Genomic DNA, 18555 nt, shown 5'->3' with positions numbered 1-18555 from the left:
ACAAAATCCTACCAGATATATATATATATATATATATATATATATATATATATGGTTACACTTTATTATAAGGTGTAATTATACATTTACGTACTGAGTAATATTGATTAACTACATACTACATATACTACAATACTACATAGTACATAGTACATACTTTATGTATGGTTAGGGTTTTGCTTAGGGTTACTTGCATGTAATTATGCATAATTCATTGTTATTATAATAGTAAGTACATGTAACATGTAACAAGGACACCTTAAAATAAAGTGTTACCATATATATATGGTATATATGTATGTGTGTGTGTGTGTGGTTATTGTTAACTAAATAATACAACTATTAAAAATTGCTTATGGCAATTAAAATAAAGTTAAAATAAAATATTATATGAAATATCTGAAAAAAGAAAATATGATAGAAAATATTATAGAAAATGTTGCCATGGCAACTAACCGAAATGAATAAATTCAAATTTTAAGTTGAAGTACTAAAATTACTGCAAATAAAATGTAATTAAAAATAAATAAAAAAGTTAGATAGAAATATATAAAAATGGGAAATACACACAACAAAATTACTAAAACCTAAACTGAAATTAAAATTAAATATAAAAATAAAAGCTCATTCAAAATACTTATAATAGTTCAAATACTATATAAACTACTTATAATATATATTATAAGAGTTTATAAATAATACTAAAATAACACTGCTTAGAAAAAAGTGGCAAAAAGACCTAAAATAAAATAATATAAAAATAATTTAACCACACTAAAATACACCATTTTCATTAAATAGCACAAATAGCAAATTGTTGGTCTCTAGTTGTTTAGAATCATTCATAAGAAATCAGACTTGATTTACGAGACTGTTGAACAGCCAACCTCATATGTCAAAGGCAGGAGCAGTATCAAATCCTCCCATACTGTCTCACGCTGCTGCTATGAGCCCTGGTCTCCAACGCTTTGACCTGCGAGGGGAGTGAGAGCTGTCCAAACAGACAGAAGGAGTCGGGTGAACAGTGTGACTGTGTTGGAGAGGTCAGATCTCCAGCACAGAGGCTAACAACAGGCTTGGGCTTCAGGGAAAAACAAGACCTTTAGATAACTGTAGCCTTACAGAGACTCAAACATGTGATAAGCTGTGTGAAGAGGAGGAAAAAATGGTGCAAAGGTGGGAAGAAAAGGGTGAGACTAAGTGGATGAGACTGGAGGATTCTCCAAATGAAAGGTGAGGAAAATCATTTCTGGAATATGGGATTCTGATCAAAGTCTGTCTACAGCAGTAGACTAAACATCGGATAAACAGCGAGTCCAACCTCAAGTACAACGAAATACAAGTAACAAAGAAGCAAAGTCCTCGAGTGAGCCTCCTAAATCAAACTGACAGTTATTGAGCTGGGTTACTATTTTCAAAAGGCATTTTCAGAGGCATTCCAGGCCAGTAAGTTTATCAAAGGCAAGGTGCTATTAAGTTGCACAGGGAATATTCTCACAACACAGAGCCAAACACCGCAATGATTCTGCACAGCTGTCTAATGATAATTAGACACTGTCTGATTTGTGTAGCTCAATCACTCATTTAACTTTTATTTGCAAACAAGCTTTGATATTAGCTTTGGAGAGAGGAACTACAACATTAACAACCCATTTATTTCATAAAGTGAGGGTGGGACATGCTTTTATTAACTTCTTTAAAACAGCACTGTTAACTGAAACAAACTGGTAAAATAAATAAATAAATGCTAATTTAAAATAAAGTTGAAAAGCAATAAAATAAATCGTGTGTGTGTGCTTATATATGTGTGTTTATAGATAGATAGATAGATAGATAGATAGATGAATGGATGTTGGATAGACAGACAGACAGACAGACAGACAGATAGATAGATAGATAGATAGATAGATAGATGAATGAATGCTAGATAGATAGATAGATAGATAGATAGATGAATGAATGCTAGATAGATAGATAGATAGATAGATAGATGAATGAATGCTAGATAGATAGATAGATAGATAGATAGATGAATGAATGCTAGATAGATAGATAGATAGATAGATAGATGAATGAATGCTAGATAGATAGATAGATAGATAGATAGATGAATGAATGCTAGATAGATAGATAGATAGATAGATAGATGAATGGATGTTGGATAGACAGACAGACAGACAGAGAGATGGATGGATGGATGGATGGACAGATAAATAGATAGATAGATAGATGAATGGATGTTGGACAGACAGACAGATAGATAGATAGATAGATAGATAGATAGATTTGTTCATTAGTGTTAATTAACTGTATTAGTTAACAATGAAAATTACTTCTAAAGCACTTTTAAATCTTATTTAATAATAATTTCTAATACATTATTAAATTAAAAGTTTTATCTGTTAAAATTATTTAATGTATTTAACTTAACATGAATTAACTGGACATTAACTAGTTGTACGTTTATTACTAACATTAACAGAAATTAATAAATATCGTAACAAATGTGTTTCTTATTGTGCTGGTTAATGCATTTACTAACGTTAACTAATGGGACCTTATTTTAAAGTGTTACCGATAAAAAGCTTCAACTTAAAAATCTTAAATGAAAATTGGAAATATTGCCATGTTGCCAAAAATAAACATAAATGAAAGTTAATAAATGAATGAACGAATGACAAAAGCACATAAAACAATTAGTAAAACTTAAATTAAAACCTATACAATCTTATTCAAAATATCGATAACTACTACAATCCATAAATAGTATTAAAATAACACTGTTTTGAAATGATGTGCACTGCTGATCATGAGTCATGACCAGTAAGACTAGGATCGTGTTTTTTGCGAGTAAATTAGGTTGATTTTGATTGCATGTTAATTTTAAAATGTGTTTACACTCAACATAAGAACAAGAAACAGTAAGAGCCAAGGAAAGCATGTGAACCAAGAGCCAAGTGCCACATTACACAGCCATACAGACATTTATGCTGCCTTGTAATATATTTTGAAGTATGTATCATGCTGTAAGTGTCATGTTCAAGCAGACTTTGTTTTTATAACACTTGTGGCGTGTCGCGCACCACTTTTGATGACATAACAATTGCAAGGTGTGACTGTCAGCAAGAGTCTCCAGTGGGAAAGACTCCAAGAGTGAGATGTGGCCGAGGAAATAATTACACACACAGAATGACCAGTAATTCTCACAGTCTGTCTGGCTCTGATTTGATGCACAGAGTGCCTGCTTCTGGATTAGCTCTTGCTTCCAGGCCTTCAGCTCGAGGGAGCAGCAGTCTCAGGGCCGCGTGAAAGCCAGGCAGGCAGTCATGCAGGTAGTTTGCTGCGCTACAGAGCCCAGGGCTGAACTGTAGGGGATGTTTTAATGGGCATATTTCATTGTTAGGAGTGTGGCTGCTGAAACTGGGGCAAACCTACAGGAACATCACAGGTCCTGGCAGACGTCTCACAAATGTCTCAGTTCCATGATAATTAAAGTACAACAGGCTGTTCCAACGCGAGTGCTAGTCATGCAATGATTTGTGCACAAGACTTTAAGAAGTTAATAATATAAACACACTACCGTTCAAAAGTTTAGGGATGGTAAATGGTGTTAAATAATTTTTTATGCTTGCCAAAGCTGCATTTATTTGATTAAAAATGCTGTAAAATATGAATATTGTGAAACATTATTAAAATAATGACATTATTATTATTATTAACAATAAATTGACTGTTTCAAATTTGAATATATATTTAAAAAATGTAATTTATTCCTGTAATGGCAAAGCAAAATTTTCATTATTATTATTATTAATTTATTTTTATTTTCATTTTCATAAATCATTCTAATATGCAAGAATTTGCTGCTCAAGAAACATTCCTTATTACAATAAATGTTGCAAACAGTTGTGGCGAATAAAATTTTTGACTTGTGACATTTTTCAGAATTCTGTGATGAATAGAAAAAAAATATGAAATATAAATCTTTTGTAACATTCTATTGTAAAATATAATCTAGAATCACTGGTACTATACTATTTTAAAATGTATATACATAATATAATCTTTTAATCATTTTATATATATACAAAATACACTGAATAAAAAAAAACATAAATTAAAACAAATAACTGATTAAACAATAATATAATTTAATGTTTAATACAAAATTGTGTTTTTAATAAAAACAACAACAAAAAAGATTAAATGATAAAAAACAACAACAACAACAACAACAACAACAAACAAACAGAGCTCATGAGTTAGGAACCAATCACTTGAAACCAAACAAGAAACAAAAAAACAAAACAAACAAAAACAAAAACAAACACACCTTAAAAAATAAATCATAGCGAAAACACCACTCACATTTTTTTAAAGAACATTAAAAAAAAAAAAAAATTTTTTTTAAAAACTAACTATATAACTACACCAGTGTTGGGGAGTAACTAGTTACTTGTAACAGATTTATGTAATTGAATTACAAAATAAATGTAACTGTAATCAATTACAGTTACTGAGAAAAACATGTAATTAATTACAGTTACTTATGAAAATGTTAACGATTACAAAGGGGGCTCCATCTGAATAATTTCACACACATACGGATTTATTTGATTTATTTCCCAAATTGCATTGACTGCTCTAAAATATGAGACACCAATGTTTCAGGAGTTTAGGACACATGCTTATTCGATAACGGTTTTATTTCCTTTTTGGTTTTATGTATATGCTTTCTTTTTTAAGAATTAAATTAAGATTTAAAAATAAAATTATTAAATTGTTTATTTCCAAGCCATTGTTAAGATGCCAGTGTTTCCTGTCATAGCTATGCAAAGATTTGATTTCAAAAACAGTATCATAGCTATTAAACGATTTCTTGTTACGATTTTAAAGGGGTCATATGATGCTATTTTAAAGATCATTATTTTGTGCACACACACACACACAACGCGTTACTCTGAACTGCGCAAAACTCCGCATTCAGAAGTGCCAGATTGTCATAGCAAAGTCGGAATTGACCCTTTTTGTTTTTTTTTTTAGAAATAGCCTTTTTGCACATCCAGCCTTGTACTCTTCTAGGTTCACTGTCGTCCATAAAATGCGTTGCACAAATTCGAACATCTGGGTTGTGCTGTTCTGTTGTAAATAAATCTTAACCAATGATTCCTAATTGCATCTACTTCCGGAAGGCCAAATAAAGTGCTTTTGCTTTCATACTGAAACACACAGCGTCTCCCTGACATGGCTGCATCAACACTACTGCGGTTCCTGAAACCACGCCTTCTTTCTTTGCGTGCACATTTGGGTGGCATTATGCTAATATTTCCACATAGTGGCCTAGATATGTGGGGGAGTGTTAGAATGAGCCGTTTTAGGGGGGCGTGGCTGACTCTTAACTTTTATAAAGAATATCTCTTTGGATTTGAGACTTTAGTCTTTGCAACTTTACAGATCTTCTTTATGCACCAAGAGCTTGTAACACTCCAAAGAGAAAGGAAAACTTGAAATCGCATCATATGACCTCTTTAAATCTGTATTTAACCTCAGAGTGATCTCAAAGTAAAAATGGGTACTAAAGTGTGATTTTGTGCTGACTGTGCTTTAAAATGATTATAATCACAATTCAAGTGAAGAAGGATTTAGTACTACTGTCAGGTTAACCCTGCCTTAAATTGTTTAAAATAATTAGTCGAATCATCAGCCGAAAACACTGTTAGAAATTTAGAAAGGTAATCAAAAAGTAATCAAATGTAATTAGTTACATTAATAAAGTAATTGAAATAGTTACACTACTTATTACATTTTAAATAGGGTAACTTGTAATCTGTAACCTATGACATTTCCAAAGTAACCTTGCCAACACTGAATATAACTATGTATAATGAATAATAAATAATAAATGTAAGTGTTTATTGAACATTTTATTACATCTTTGGTACCGCTGTTTAATAACAATAGAAGAATATAACAAAAGCATAAAAGCACATAATACTAACATTTAAAACTTCCTGAACAAATCCACTCAGTGCTCTTAACCACCATTACTGTAACCATGCTAAACCACCACCCACAATCCCCCGCTCCGCTCACCTCACTATCAGCAGCTGGGACAAACCTCTGCCCCTCACTCAGAGCCTGGAGCCTTTGGCTCTCAACCCCACACCCACAAACGCTTCCAGCTCCAGCAGTCCCAGATTCCCACTGCGGGAACACGGCTGGAGGCCATGCTTTCTCGCTGTCTCCTTAATGAGGCCCCATTTGCACCTCCTGTTCCCAATCCCAAGCCATCAGGACCACCACTACAGATAAAATGCTGATGGAAATAAATGCAGGAGCACTGTAACGCTATGGAAGCGTGTCCTTGACTAAAGATAGTGGACGGATGTGATCCCGGGAGAAGATGGGAATCAAAATAATTAGAAGATCTACATTTCAAACAGCACTGGGCTTTTGGAAGCCAACAAATGAACAGGCATAAGGCATTATACGAAACAGACTACATTAAATAAAATAAACACACATAATTTGGAATACACTACCAGACAAAGGTTTGATATATCAGCAAATTCAAACACGTAATATATAATATAATGCTTTGAATATGCTGACATACTAATTGGGTGCAAGAACATTTCTCTAACGTCTTTTTCCCCCTGCTAATAGTAAAAACATTAATTTGAGTAAAAGTAGACAGTAAAGACATTTCTAATATTACAAAACATTTATAATTCAAATAAATGTGGTTCTTTTGAATGTTCTATTCATCAGTGTTTCCTTAAAAAATGTAAAATAAAATAAAATAAAATATTAAGCAGCAAAAACAGTTTTCATTACTAGTAATTGAGTACCAATAATAATTAATCATAATTAACCACCAAATCAGCATATTAGAATGATTTCTGTCTGGAGTAGTAATGCTGAAAATTCAGCTTTGAATTCCTGGAATAAATTAAATATATATATATATATATATATATATATATGCATTTAAAATTTTAACAATATTTCAAACCATTTTTTCTCTAAGTTTTGATCAAATAAATGCAGCTTTGAGCATAAACATAAGAGACCTCTCTCAAAAAACATAAAACACCTAATTATTCCAAAAGTTTGACCTGTAGTGTATTTCTGAGCAAATAAGAGTGATAATATAGATAATATAATATGCATAATATAGAGTGACACATAAAAAATTAAGTTAATTAATGATAATAAATTAATAAATTAATATTGGATTAAGCTTTAAGATTTAACATAGGTAAAAGTAAGATAAACAAAATCAACAAAAATAAAAAAAAACAGCAGCAGAGAATAAGAAATGAATTGGACTTGATTAGTCACTTACTTGAGAGGAGCGCTCCTGGGCTTGGGCTTCTCAGCCGCCTGTGAATAAGACAACAGTCCATCAGATTAAAGGTCGATACCGTGCAGAGAAAGATAGAGACAGTAGAAAACATCCAAACACAGCAAAATAGGCAGATCACAATTTTTGGGTGTTTGCTGGTTTCCCCTTATGGACTCACTTGCTCTATGTTTATGTGAGAGTGGAATACTTAGAGAGAACAGTTAAGCATGACCAGAAACAGTAGATCAGTGTTGCTTGAGGAAATCTATATTGATTTTCTAGGATGGAGATTCTACTCAGGCAAAGCATTTGTAAATTCCTGTGATTTCTTGTGTTCACAGCAGTGTTCAGTAATTCATGTTGCTCACAAGCATCTGTAGTGTTTCCTAGGGCTTTCAAAGCAGCAGTGAAACAAATACAGTCAATTAACTATTATTACCTCTGACAACCCATATATAAAATGAAATTCAAGAGCATATATGGATGGATCTCATGAAAACATGGATATAAAGTTATTAAAAAGTCTGTTTTAGTACCAATTAGGATTGCAATGGATGTTCAAATGTTTCTGTTTGTTGCTTTACTGTTACTTTAAATACACATTAATGTATTATAGTATTGGTATTTGGTACTGGTATTATTTTGGAGATATACTTGTGGTATATAATGGGTTAGTATAATATATGAATACGTACAGAAAGTTAAATTCCCAGGTATAGATCAAAGCCCCATGGTATTCTGATATTTAACTACTATACAATAGACTGTATATATATATATATATATATATATATACACAATACTTTAATTTAAAAAAGCTGCACAGTATTTGTCAACATGCTACATGTCAAACAAAAGGAAGCAAAACAAAACATATATATGTTTTAAAAGTCCAGTAATTGTTTGTATTGTTTTTTCATATTTACATGGTACAAAAGAAAACAACAATAAAACAAAAACAAACAATCACAATAAATAAATAAATATATAAATAAAAATATAAAAAAACCCTTTGTAAATTATTTTTTAAAAGGTCCACAATATTTATCAACAGTATTTCATGCTACATGAAAAAAAAAAAAAAACATGGTATTTTTTTGTCCATAGTATTTCCATGGCACCAAACACATTTAATTAAAAAAAGATCAGTAATTGTTTGTTCATATTTACATGTTACAAACAAAACAAAATAAAACAAACAAACAAAAACAATAAAAAACAACAACAAAGCAATAAAACAAAAACAATAAAACAAACAAATAAATAAACAAACAAACACATAAATAAATAAATAAATAAATAAAATAAATACTATATTTTTTAAAAAGGTTCAACAGTATTTTCCAGCAGTTTTTCAATTTTACATATCAAACAAAACAAAACAAAACTATTTTTATAGTATTTGTTAGTGAATTGTCATTTAAACTTGAAATAGCACAACTGTTGATGAATTAACGTTCAGCAGATTTCTGCTAAAATAATAAAAAAAGAAGCTTCGATTATGAATTACAATTTCATTTGACTTGGAAAACTTATATTATGTAACACCTGTCAGAGAAATCCTAACACAAAGTGCCCTAGCCTAATACAAAAAACAATCTCTTCACTCATTGAGATTCATTTCCTGAGCTAATCTGCACGTTCCAATATAGCGCACAGTTTTGTTTTTTTTTTAGGTCTGAGCTGTACGTTTGTCACAGTGACTCCTTCTGGCTTTAGTAAATGCATCATAGAGTGCTTTACTGGCACATAAGCGCTACTTTCAGAATCAAATCTCTCAAGGTAAATAGGGATATATTGAGATATCCGGCACTACAGATGAACACAGCGCTGGGCTACCGCTACCTGGGCAGGTTTTGGGTTTAATGCTGCGGCCATTGATCTGTGTACAGTCCATTTATCATTCAGGGAGGGAGCCAGTGATCTTCACAGTGTATTAGATGAAACAACTCAGATCATCTGTCACAGGCCCTCTTATTGCTGTTTCCCTCTCTGTGGGGAATTTGGGCTCATTCCAGGCTGCTCGCAGATGGATGTTGCTAGGCAACAAGGTTAGGGGCCGTTGTTGCTGGCGGTGGTGTGTGTAGGTAAACCCACACGCGGCCAGGGACATACGAACGCTCGCATACACATGAGCACACGTGCTAGTGAACTCTTACGAATGCCAGGTCGCCTCCATCATGAGTGTATTTGGCCACTTGCTTTAAGGGTTATGTACTGTATGTGAGAAACAGAGAAAGGAGGGATTTTTGGGGGGTTCAGTTCTGATTCAGATCACATTAGCTTTCCCAAAAAGCCAGTGTGACAGAGTGGTTTGGCACAGCGCCTGTTGAAATCAACACAGGACCAAAGCCATTTCAAACATGATCAGTGTGTGCTAGTCAGACCTTAAAAATTAAGTTCACAATGGAAAATTGCAGTAATTTTTTACAGCGAAACAAAAACATCAATGTACCGTATTGTCCCGAATATAAGACGATATTTTTTTCTTGGAAATACATCTGAAAAAACGCGGTCGTCTTATATTCAGGGTCTAGACTTTGACATGTCAATAATACACCCACAACAATAGGTGGCGCCAAATACGCATAAAACGAGTGTGCCATGAAATACGTAATGTAATGCGTGTTGTAAATATCGCGAGTAAAAACAAAAGAGAAAGAAAACCTTACAGCTGCATGAGTCATGACTGTCAGGTTAGCCTGATGGGACCAAACTCCCTTCGTGATTTTAAAACGTAAGACAGTACCCAAAAAGTGTATATTTTTTTTAATGTGATTGTTGGTACATTTTACCAGTTTTTACCATACTTTCAAAACAAAAATTAAAATAGAAAAAAATATGCAATATGAAAATAATTGAAGACAAAATGTGTTTTACTGAGAAAAAACAAGATTTGGTTTTTAAAAAGCCTTTTTCCAAAAGGTACATCTGGAAAAAGGGGGGGTCGTCTTATAATCAGGGTCGTCTTATATTCGGGCCAGTACGGTAGTCTGAATGATCTAAAGCAATGAAAAATCATCAACCTGTAACATCAAAATTGTATGTTACAACTGTATGATGAGCTACTCGCAGGGCTTGACGAGCATTTTTATTTCAATTTAGGTGAAAAACAGGCCAGTTTTAAGGTGAAATGTTATTTTATTTTATTTTAATTTGAATTTTGTTTATATGTATAATGTGTAGTAGTAGTATTTTGTGCGGTGGTATTGCTTTAGAAGCATCCCTGCAGCGCTCGGTTCATTTGTGAGATAATCCTTTTAATTAACCAGGATTTTACACATTTAATGAAAAGTTGCTTCGCTTGTTGGACCCAAACAGCTCAAACCCCATTACCTAGTGATCCATAACAAACTATGTCTTTTTGCACATCCATTTACAACTATCTTTTTCAATCTGAAGGTTGAGAAAAGACATTGAAAAGTATCACTATTAAATTATTATTAAAAAGTAAGGTGAAACATAATTAACAATATTTGTTGTATTATATTCAAGTATTCAAGGACACTGTCTGAGCATGTATTTTTATTGAGTTGTTCAAAATCTGTGACCCCAATCAACTTCTAATAAATGATCTTTGACATTGTTTTATGAAAAATTAACTATTCGGTCATTTTCTTTAGTCTTTTAAAAATGAACAAGGCAAAAGGAAATCTCCATATTTAAAACATTGCCTTTGACATGCTCAGTTACCACAAAAAATAAAGCTTTTTTTTTTTTTTTGCAATGGTTCCATTGATACTTATGTGTGTATACAGACACGGCTGCATGTGCAGTATATCATTACACATGAGCACACACTGTCTCCCACTCTAATGATATATATAAACACGGAAGCTCACTATATTGATAATCCAGCGTTTGCTCAGGATGGGACTGTGAAGCAACCTCAAACAATATTCTGTCCTGGAATTCAACAAGCTATATTCAGACAGTTCAGACTGTCCAAAGCTGCATCTGTCTGAAAGCATCAGTTACCTGTTCATTGTCCTCTTCATCACTGCTGATTTTCAGGTCATCCTCAAGCATTCTGCAAAAATAAACACAACCATGTTTTAATAACACAGCAATCAAGTATGGAGTGTATTTCCTCAAAATAAAGTTTTATATAGAATATATATTTATATAGATAGAAGAATAGATAAACCCCCTTGTCTGTATCGACACTCTTTCAAGGCCTGATTGCCAGCAGAACACACCACAGCCATGAAATAAAGACAAACAGACGAATGTTCCCCTAAAACTGAAACAATAAAAGCCCTTTATAAGAACAAAATGTGTTTATGGTTTAGTTTTCTATGACCTAAGCTGTCGTGTAGGACTGTAGATTGAGAAGGACTTTGAACAAAACTACCAGTCATTACCCTGGTAATATCTAACAGATGCTGAGAAAGACCTACATAGGAAACCAGGTGCTGAACGTGCACTGCTTTTAAGAGCACCGTCTCTGCTAACAGATAATTTGCAGGTAGAGATCATGCATATGCCTCTAGATCACAGAGTATGCAACGTTATCTATTCCGTACATATAAAACGATAAGCACAGGAGAGAATAAACATGAGCAAAGAATAACAAAGAAAAGCAGAACAAATGAAGCAAAAGAGAGAGTTTCCATGAACCAGACTGATTGATTTTGGGAAGCTGTAGAGCCTTCACATTGTATTGTTCGCCACATCTGTTTCACTCAACTCATGATGTGAGTGATGTCCCATAGAAGAACAATTAGCCTTACTGACACAAAACCATTCAGAAATACATATTATACATCTATAAACACAAGGATGTGTTGGACAGGACATCAAATTCATAGAAAAGGGCAAATTATATTTTACTGTCAACACTGTAATTAGGAACTTTCACTGTTTTTCAAGAAGGAAACCTAATTAACACTTCACAAACGTTCCAATGACCTTTAATAATGATTTGGGCAATTGTGATTAAAGGAATGGTACACTCAAAAATTATCTTAGTTTGGGGATACTAACAGACTATAAACAATAACATTTGCCTTAATAAACTCATAATTTGCTGCTTATTAATAGTTAGTAAGGTAGTTTTTTTATGTTTAGGTGTGGGTGTAGGATTAAGTGCTCTAAAGTCGTGGCCTAATGGTTAGAGAGTCGGACTCGTAACCCAAAGGTTGCGGGTTCGAGTCTCGTACCGGCAGGGATTGTAGGTGGGGGGAGTGAATGTACAGCGCTCTCTCCCACCTTCAATACCACGACTGAGGTGCCCTTGAGCAAGGCACCGAACCCCCAACTGCTCCCCGGGCGCCGCAGCAAAAAAATGGCTGCCCACTGCTCCGGGTGTGTGTTCACGGTGTGTGTGTGTGTTCACTGCTGCGTATGTGCACTTTGGATGGGATAAATGCAGAGCACTAATTCCAAGTATGGGTCACCATACTTGGCCACATGTCACTTCACTTTAAAAATACGCTAATAAGCAACTAGTTAATAGTGATAATTGGTTCCAAAACTAAAGTGTTACCGAAATTTCTGTCATCATGTACTCACCCTCATATGGTTCCAAAAAGTTGCTGGTTGCATTGACTTTCATACTCTTGAAAAAAAAAAAAATAGTATACAAGTCAATGGCCACCATCAACTGTTTTGTTACTAACATTCTTCAAAATATCTTCTTTTGTATTCAACAGAAGAAAGAAAGTCATACAAGTTTCTAACAACATGGGGGTGAGTAAATGATGGCAGAAAATGTATTTTTGGGTGAACTGTCCCTTTAAGATGGAAGGGGTGTGACTTCATCCTGGCAACTTTAGGAACATGGGAAGACCACATGGGGAAAAAACGTAAAAACCCAGCAATACTGTGAACTCAAGAATATTCCAGTAAACTTCAGGTTTCTGGTTAACACCAAAAGCATTTGACTTCACCCTGGTGTAATTCTAGTCAAATGGGAACACCACAAGGAAAATAAATATTTCTTTCTTTCTTTTTTGCAAAATGAGGGAGGTGGCAACTCCAGAACTTTCCATTAAGCTTCATTGATGTTTAGATCTGTCAAGTCATCTTTCATCCCTACTGTATGAGTCTAGGCAAGACAATTATCAGATAAGTTGACTCTGTCCGTGCTGTAACATGTTGTTTTCAGACATTGTGTGTTGACGGCATCATCCTAATCTACGGTAAATCTGTCCAGATGTAGGAAGTAGATTAAAAGAGAACCCATTATGTAATAAACTACTTATATTGCCATGCCATTACTTTTCCCATCCACTGGTCCAGGGTTTATTTGTATATCCATACATACATGGCAGGTGATTTATTGGAAGAAAAGGACTTAGGGCACAAGACAAACAGATATAATGGCTAAAGCCTCGGTTCAAATAGAGTTGACAGCAGCTTGAGGAAAAACCTCAAAAACTCTTCCACTGTACATGGAAACCTGTTGCTAAACATGTACAATAACAGCCCCATGGAGTAGATGGAAGGTGTTGTTCAGGAGCTTGAATCGGCCTTCATGATCAGGTTATTGATTCTTTCGGCTTTGCCTGCATTGATTTTGCTGCCCCAGTACATACTGTATAAGAGCACAGAAATCTGTGGCTCTGTAGTAGAAACTAGTTACAATATTCGGTCACACTTTATGTTAAGGTTCACTTCTCACCATTAACAAACCATTAACTATGGCTTTTGCCTCAATAAACTCCTAATTTGCTGCTTATTAATAGTTAATAAGGTACTTTAGTTGTTAAGTTTAGGTATTGGGTAGGATTAGGGATGCAGAATATGGTCATGCAGAAAATGTGCTTTATAAGTACTAATGAACAGACAATATGATAATAATAGGCATGTTAATAAGCAACTAGTTAATAGTGAGAATTGGTCCCAAAGCTAAAGTGTTACCCAATATTCTCAACAATGTGTTCTCACTCAAATAACTTTAATTGCTTAAAACACATCAGAGAGCTTAGGAATTAGTGTAAATGAACAGCGGGTTATCAAAGTAAAACCAAGGCCAAGAAAAACTAAACCTTTAAGCTTTCTAACTGTTAGCACATGAAAAGTTAAACAAAAGCCGGTGTGCTTTTTCTCAGTGTCATCACTCATTGCTGTACAGCTTCAATGGGTTTGAAGTACCCAAAATGCGATGAACCAAATCTGTTCCAGAATTCTGGTGTACATTTCAGCCAAGTATATAATTCTCCATGTTTCTGATGTTTTCCCCCATACATAAACAATCTATTCGCATATGGGTATTTCCACAGTATGTTACTAAGAAACCATTGGAGCTAAAAGCTGATCAAAAAAGTTCATGCTCAGAGTTTAGGATAAGGCGCTTTTGCACCGCATAGTTCTACAAACTTAGTTCTAGGAGCTAGCCCGCAGGGTGGTTCCTAAAGAACCAATTTCTCCCTCGGGCCATTTTCCTGTTTGCATTCGCACTGTCAGCGGGAACTCTGAAGCGGCTGATAGTAACGTCTTTATTCGTGGCATTTACAAAGATCAACAACCGGTGAATGGAGAACGCAGTGATCGGAGTTGTTTCTGTTGTGTGTCATGGGTTTCTTGATAACGGAGATGGAATGTAAACGCACAATTTATGTGATTGAAAGAGCATGAAATTCTCCTATGAAAACTTGCAGTCTTGCATATCACCAAGGCTGAGAAAAGAGCCAAACACTGCAGAAACCAGGTAGCTAAATGCCGTTATCGCTGTTTTCCATGTTCGTGGAGTAAATATTTTTACACGGCTTTTTGAAAAGCTAAGAAATGCCGGGTAGTCTGTGTTTCGCATGCTTTTGGCCAATCAACATACACGTACGTCACAGGTAGTTCCTATAGAACTGTTTTAGACCCTACTCTGAAGTAGGAGCCAATTTAGTTCCCCCAAACGGAGCTCCTAGAACTAAAACCATTCCTAGTTCCTACGGTGCGAACATGTCAAAAAGCGAGAACTTCCGACAGTAGTTCTAGGAACTACTGTATGAAAAAGTTCCTCTGGCGCAAAAGCCCCTATAGAATTAAAAAACCTACTCAAAACGCATTTACGCAATATATGGGACACAGTGACCTTAAAAACAATGTGTTACGGTGGCAAATCTAAAATACAATACCTCATTTAAAAGAAGACAACTATACCCAAAAGCACTGGAAAAAGGCGATTAAAACTCTTAAGGTGCAATTTCAGACCAGGGTCAGATTGGTGTGTCTTTCTCGGCTTCAATGATATTCGGGCAGAGCAGACAGATGTTTTGGAGGGCAGAGCGGACATTCTGTAGAGAGCGGGTCATGCAGTTTGCAGTAGCAGACTTGTACCACAACACTGCTGGGCTCTGGACTCTAGGGTCTCATGGGTCGGCTCTGGGCTGTACGCCAGCTATGCTCCCCTAATTGTGAGAGTGGAACACTCGCTGGTCATTACTAAAATTTGATGTGTTACACAGAGGGATCCTGCAAATTGTGAGGCACCTGCTACTTGTTTCCATAGCTGCCTGCCAGCTACCTGATGGCAAATGGATGACTAATGTGAAATTCCAGGGGGATTCAAGTGCATTGACAGAAATGCCGAGTATGATCACAAAAGCCTTGCAGCGATGTTCAATTCAATTGCAACTTTGTGTAAAGCACATTTAACAATCATTTAAAAAGCTTAAGGTCTAGATACCGGTGAGCAACAACAAGCTGACAATGGCAGTAAAGATCTCCCTGAGAATAACAATGTACCTCTATTAAATCTCTTGTGCCTTTACTGTTATTGCAGGCAGCGCTCAAGAAATTTCAAGGATGTCATGGGTTTTAAGTCCAGTAGAATAAAAGTATTTCTGATAAATCCGGCCTTGACCAAATACAACAGTCGCAAAGATGTTTGCTAGCATTTTGCCTGACTCTTCTGCAGTAATTGCAAGAGGAGGGTCCTCAAATTGAGGGTCATCACCTTGTTGAAAGGACATGGAATCACCAAGTGTTCATTATCTTGTGGTGGTCAGTCCAACTCCGTTGAGAGCCCCTGCCCTGCAGAGTTTAGCTCTAATCCTAATTAAACACAACCTGGGGTGCGTTTCCCAAAAGCATCGTTAGCTAACTATGGACGTTAGTTCCACTGAACTCTATTGGTAACGATGGAACTTGTAACCAGTTACTTCTCGGAAACGCACCCCTGATAATCAAGATCTTCAGGTTTGCTAAAAATTTCCAGGCAAATGTGTTGTGAGTCAAATTCTGCAGGACACTGGCTCTCTAGGAGCAGGATTGGACACCCCAGATATTGGTGGATGAGGATACTTGTGAAATGGACAGTAATGTTCATGTTGGTTGTGAGCTGTTCAACAGTCCACACATCACGATTCTGCTTCTTTCCAATATGGGTTGGACTAATATGGGTGAAATATAGACTCATCAGTCCACTTTCACTCTTCAGATGTCTTTTATGTTCACTTATGTAAGTCTGCTTCTATGAAGCATGCCAACCAACTAGATTTGTTTCACATAATCTTCTCTGAAGGTTTAATCATGAATGATGTCCTAGAGCTTCTTTTCCATGGCTAGTTAAGGTCAAAAAGGAATTTGTTCTGATTTTTGAATGGCCTCAAACTATTAGACGATCTATTTGATGACAAAACCCTTGCAGTTGTTTTGCAGTATGTATGAATTGGTCAAGATTAATCGGCAACACTTTATTTTAAGGACCACTTCTCACAACTAACTAGTTGCTTATTAGCATGCATATTACTAGCATATTGCTTTTTAGTAATAATAAAGCACATATTAATACCTTATTCTGCATGACCATATTTTAAAGATCCCTTAATCCTACCCAACACCTAAATTTAACAATTACCTTACTAACTATTAATAAGCAGCAAATTAGTAGTTTATTGAGGGGAAATTCACAGTTAATAGTGAATTTGTGTTCCCTAATCTAAAGTGTTGTTAAAGGCTGCATGGAGTACAATAGTTTTGCACAGATTAGTTCCACAATTTAAGGTCCAATTCTTGCTATTAACAAACCATTAACTACGACTTTTGCCTCAATAAACTCCTAATTTGCTGCTTGTTATTAGTTAATAAGGTAGTTGTTAAGTTTAGGTATTGGATAGGATTAGGGATGAATATGGTCACGCAGAATATGTGCTTTATAAGCCCTAATAAACAGCCAATATGTTAATAATAGGCATGTTAAGTTAATAGTGAGAATTGATCCCTTTACTGAAGTGTTACCGTTAGAACCTGTATGAATGTTTTTGTAAATCTGAGCTGACGGAAAGAAAATGAAAATCTTGTAGTGTATGATGAGCACAGACTCCATTAAGTCTGACTCCACTGAATCTATTCAGTTGGAGGATATCAAACATTTGTAATATCTTCAGCCAATGTAAATGTGACATAAATGAAATATACAAGTGCGTTCAAGAAAATCTAGCTTACATTCTAACGACTCCAAAAAAAGAAGTATAGAAGATCTTTCGAAGATTCATTGCCAGGAAACTTTTGTAAATCCAGCAACAAAGTCTTCCTCAAAAGCACTTATTTTAGCATCATGGGAACTTGGACGGAACTTCATTTTTTGGTGGATATATTACGCATATTGATTTGTGTGTGACGAATCAGACAATCAGAAAACAGTCCATGCGTATGCCATCCAAAAACAGACAGAAGTGTTCCTACACCTTTGACTGGTCCGGTAACAAATCTGTGCCATGACCTTCTTCTTGACACCGTGACTTCGTTCATCAGGACAGCTTGTCACTTAAAGACAGTGTACTGATCCAGTTTTCCTGGTCCAGACTTTGCCATTTCACCGAGTCACACACCTCTATAATAACCCCTCACTCCCCCAGTTTTCCACACCCTCCTCCCTCCCCATAACTACTATTATTAGATGCCTCTGTTTTGTTTTTTTGTTTTTTTTACAGCGACCACCGTAGGTGCCAAATTGCCATTTAAGTGTGTCCCTCTGGGTTCTCTCTTCTTGTTGTTATTTGATGGTGACAGGCTCCTTTGTTAAGGAGAGCTTTCCCTTAGCCCACTTAGCTTAGCGCTTTGACAGCTCCACAATAGAAGCCTTTTCTCCAGCGAGCTGCCAGGCGACCAGATTTGAGGGGAGGAGGGGAAGCACTCTGGAGAGGAATCGTGTGTGCGGGTAACGACAGGGTGGGCGACTGTCACCCTTGTATTCCGTGTCAACATTGAATTAATATTTGGAGGTGAACAGGGAGTGGGGTTCTGATCTGGCAGCGCTAAGAGTA

General features: G+C 35.3%; 1 protein-coding gene across 1 annotated transcript in view; it reads right to left on the bottom strand.

Annotated features, from left to right (window-relative positions):
* LOC107754505 (AF4/FMR2 family member 2-like) overlaps nt 1-18555 on the bottom strand; it is a 259399-nt gene that overhangs the window by 62476 nt on the left and 178368 nt on the right. Inside the window, exons 8-9 of the mRNA XM_016570984.1 lie at nt 11327-11378; nt 7349-7386 (exon numbers count right to left, since the gene is read on the bottom strand). Of these exons, the coding sequence (XP_016426470.1) occupies nt 7349-7386; nt 11327-11378 (90 nt within the window). The remainder of the gene's footprint in view (nt 1-7348; nt 7387-11326; nt 11379-18555) is intronic.

This window comes from Sinocyclocheilus rhinocerous, unplaced genomic scaffold, assembly GCF_001515625.1.
Source record: "Sinocyclocheilus rhinocerous isolate Xijiao unplaced genomic scaffold, SAMN03320098_v1.1 scaffold50, whole genome shotgun sequence".
Taxonomy (NCBI): domain Eukaryota; kingdom Metazoa; phylum Chordata; class Actinopteri; order Cypriniformes; family Cyprinidae; genus Sinocyclocheilus; species Sinocyclocheilus rhinocerous.
This window is presented reverse-complemented; position numbering and strand designations above follow the sequence as displayed.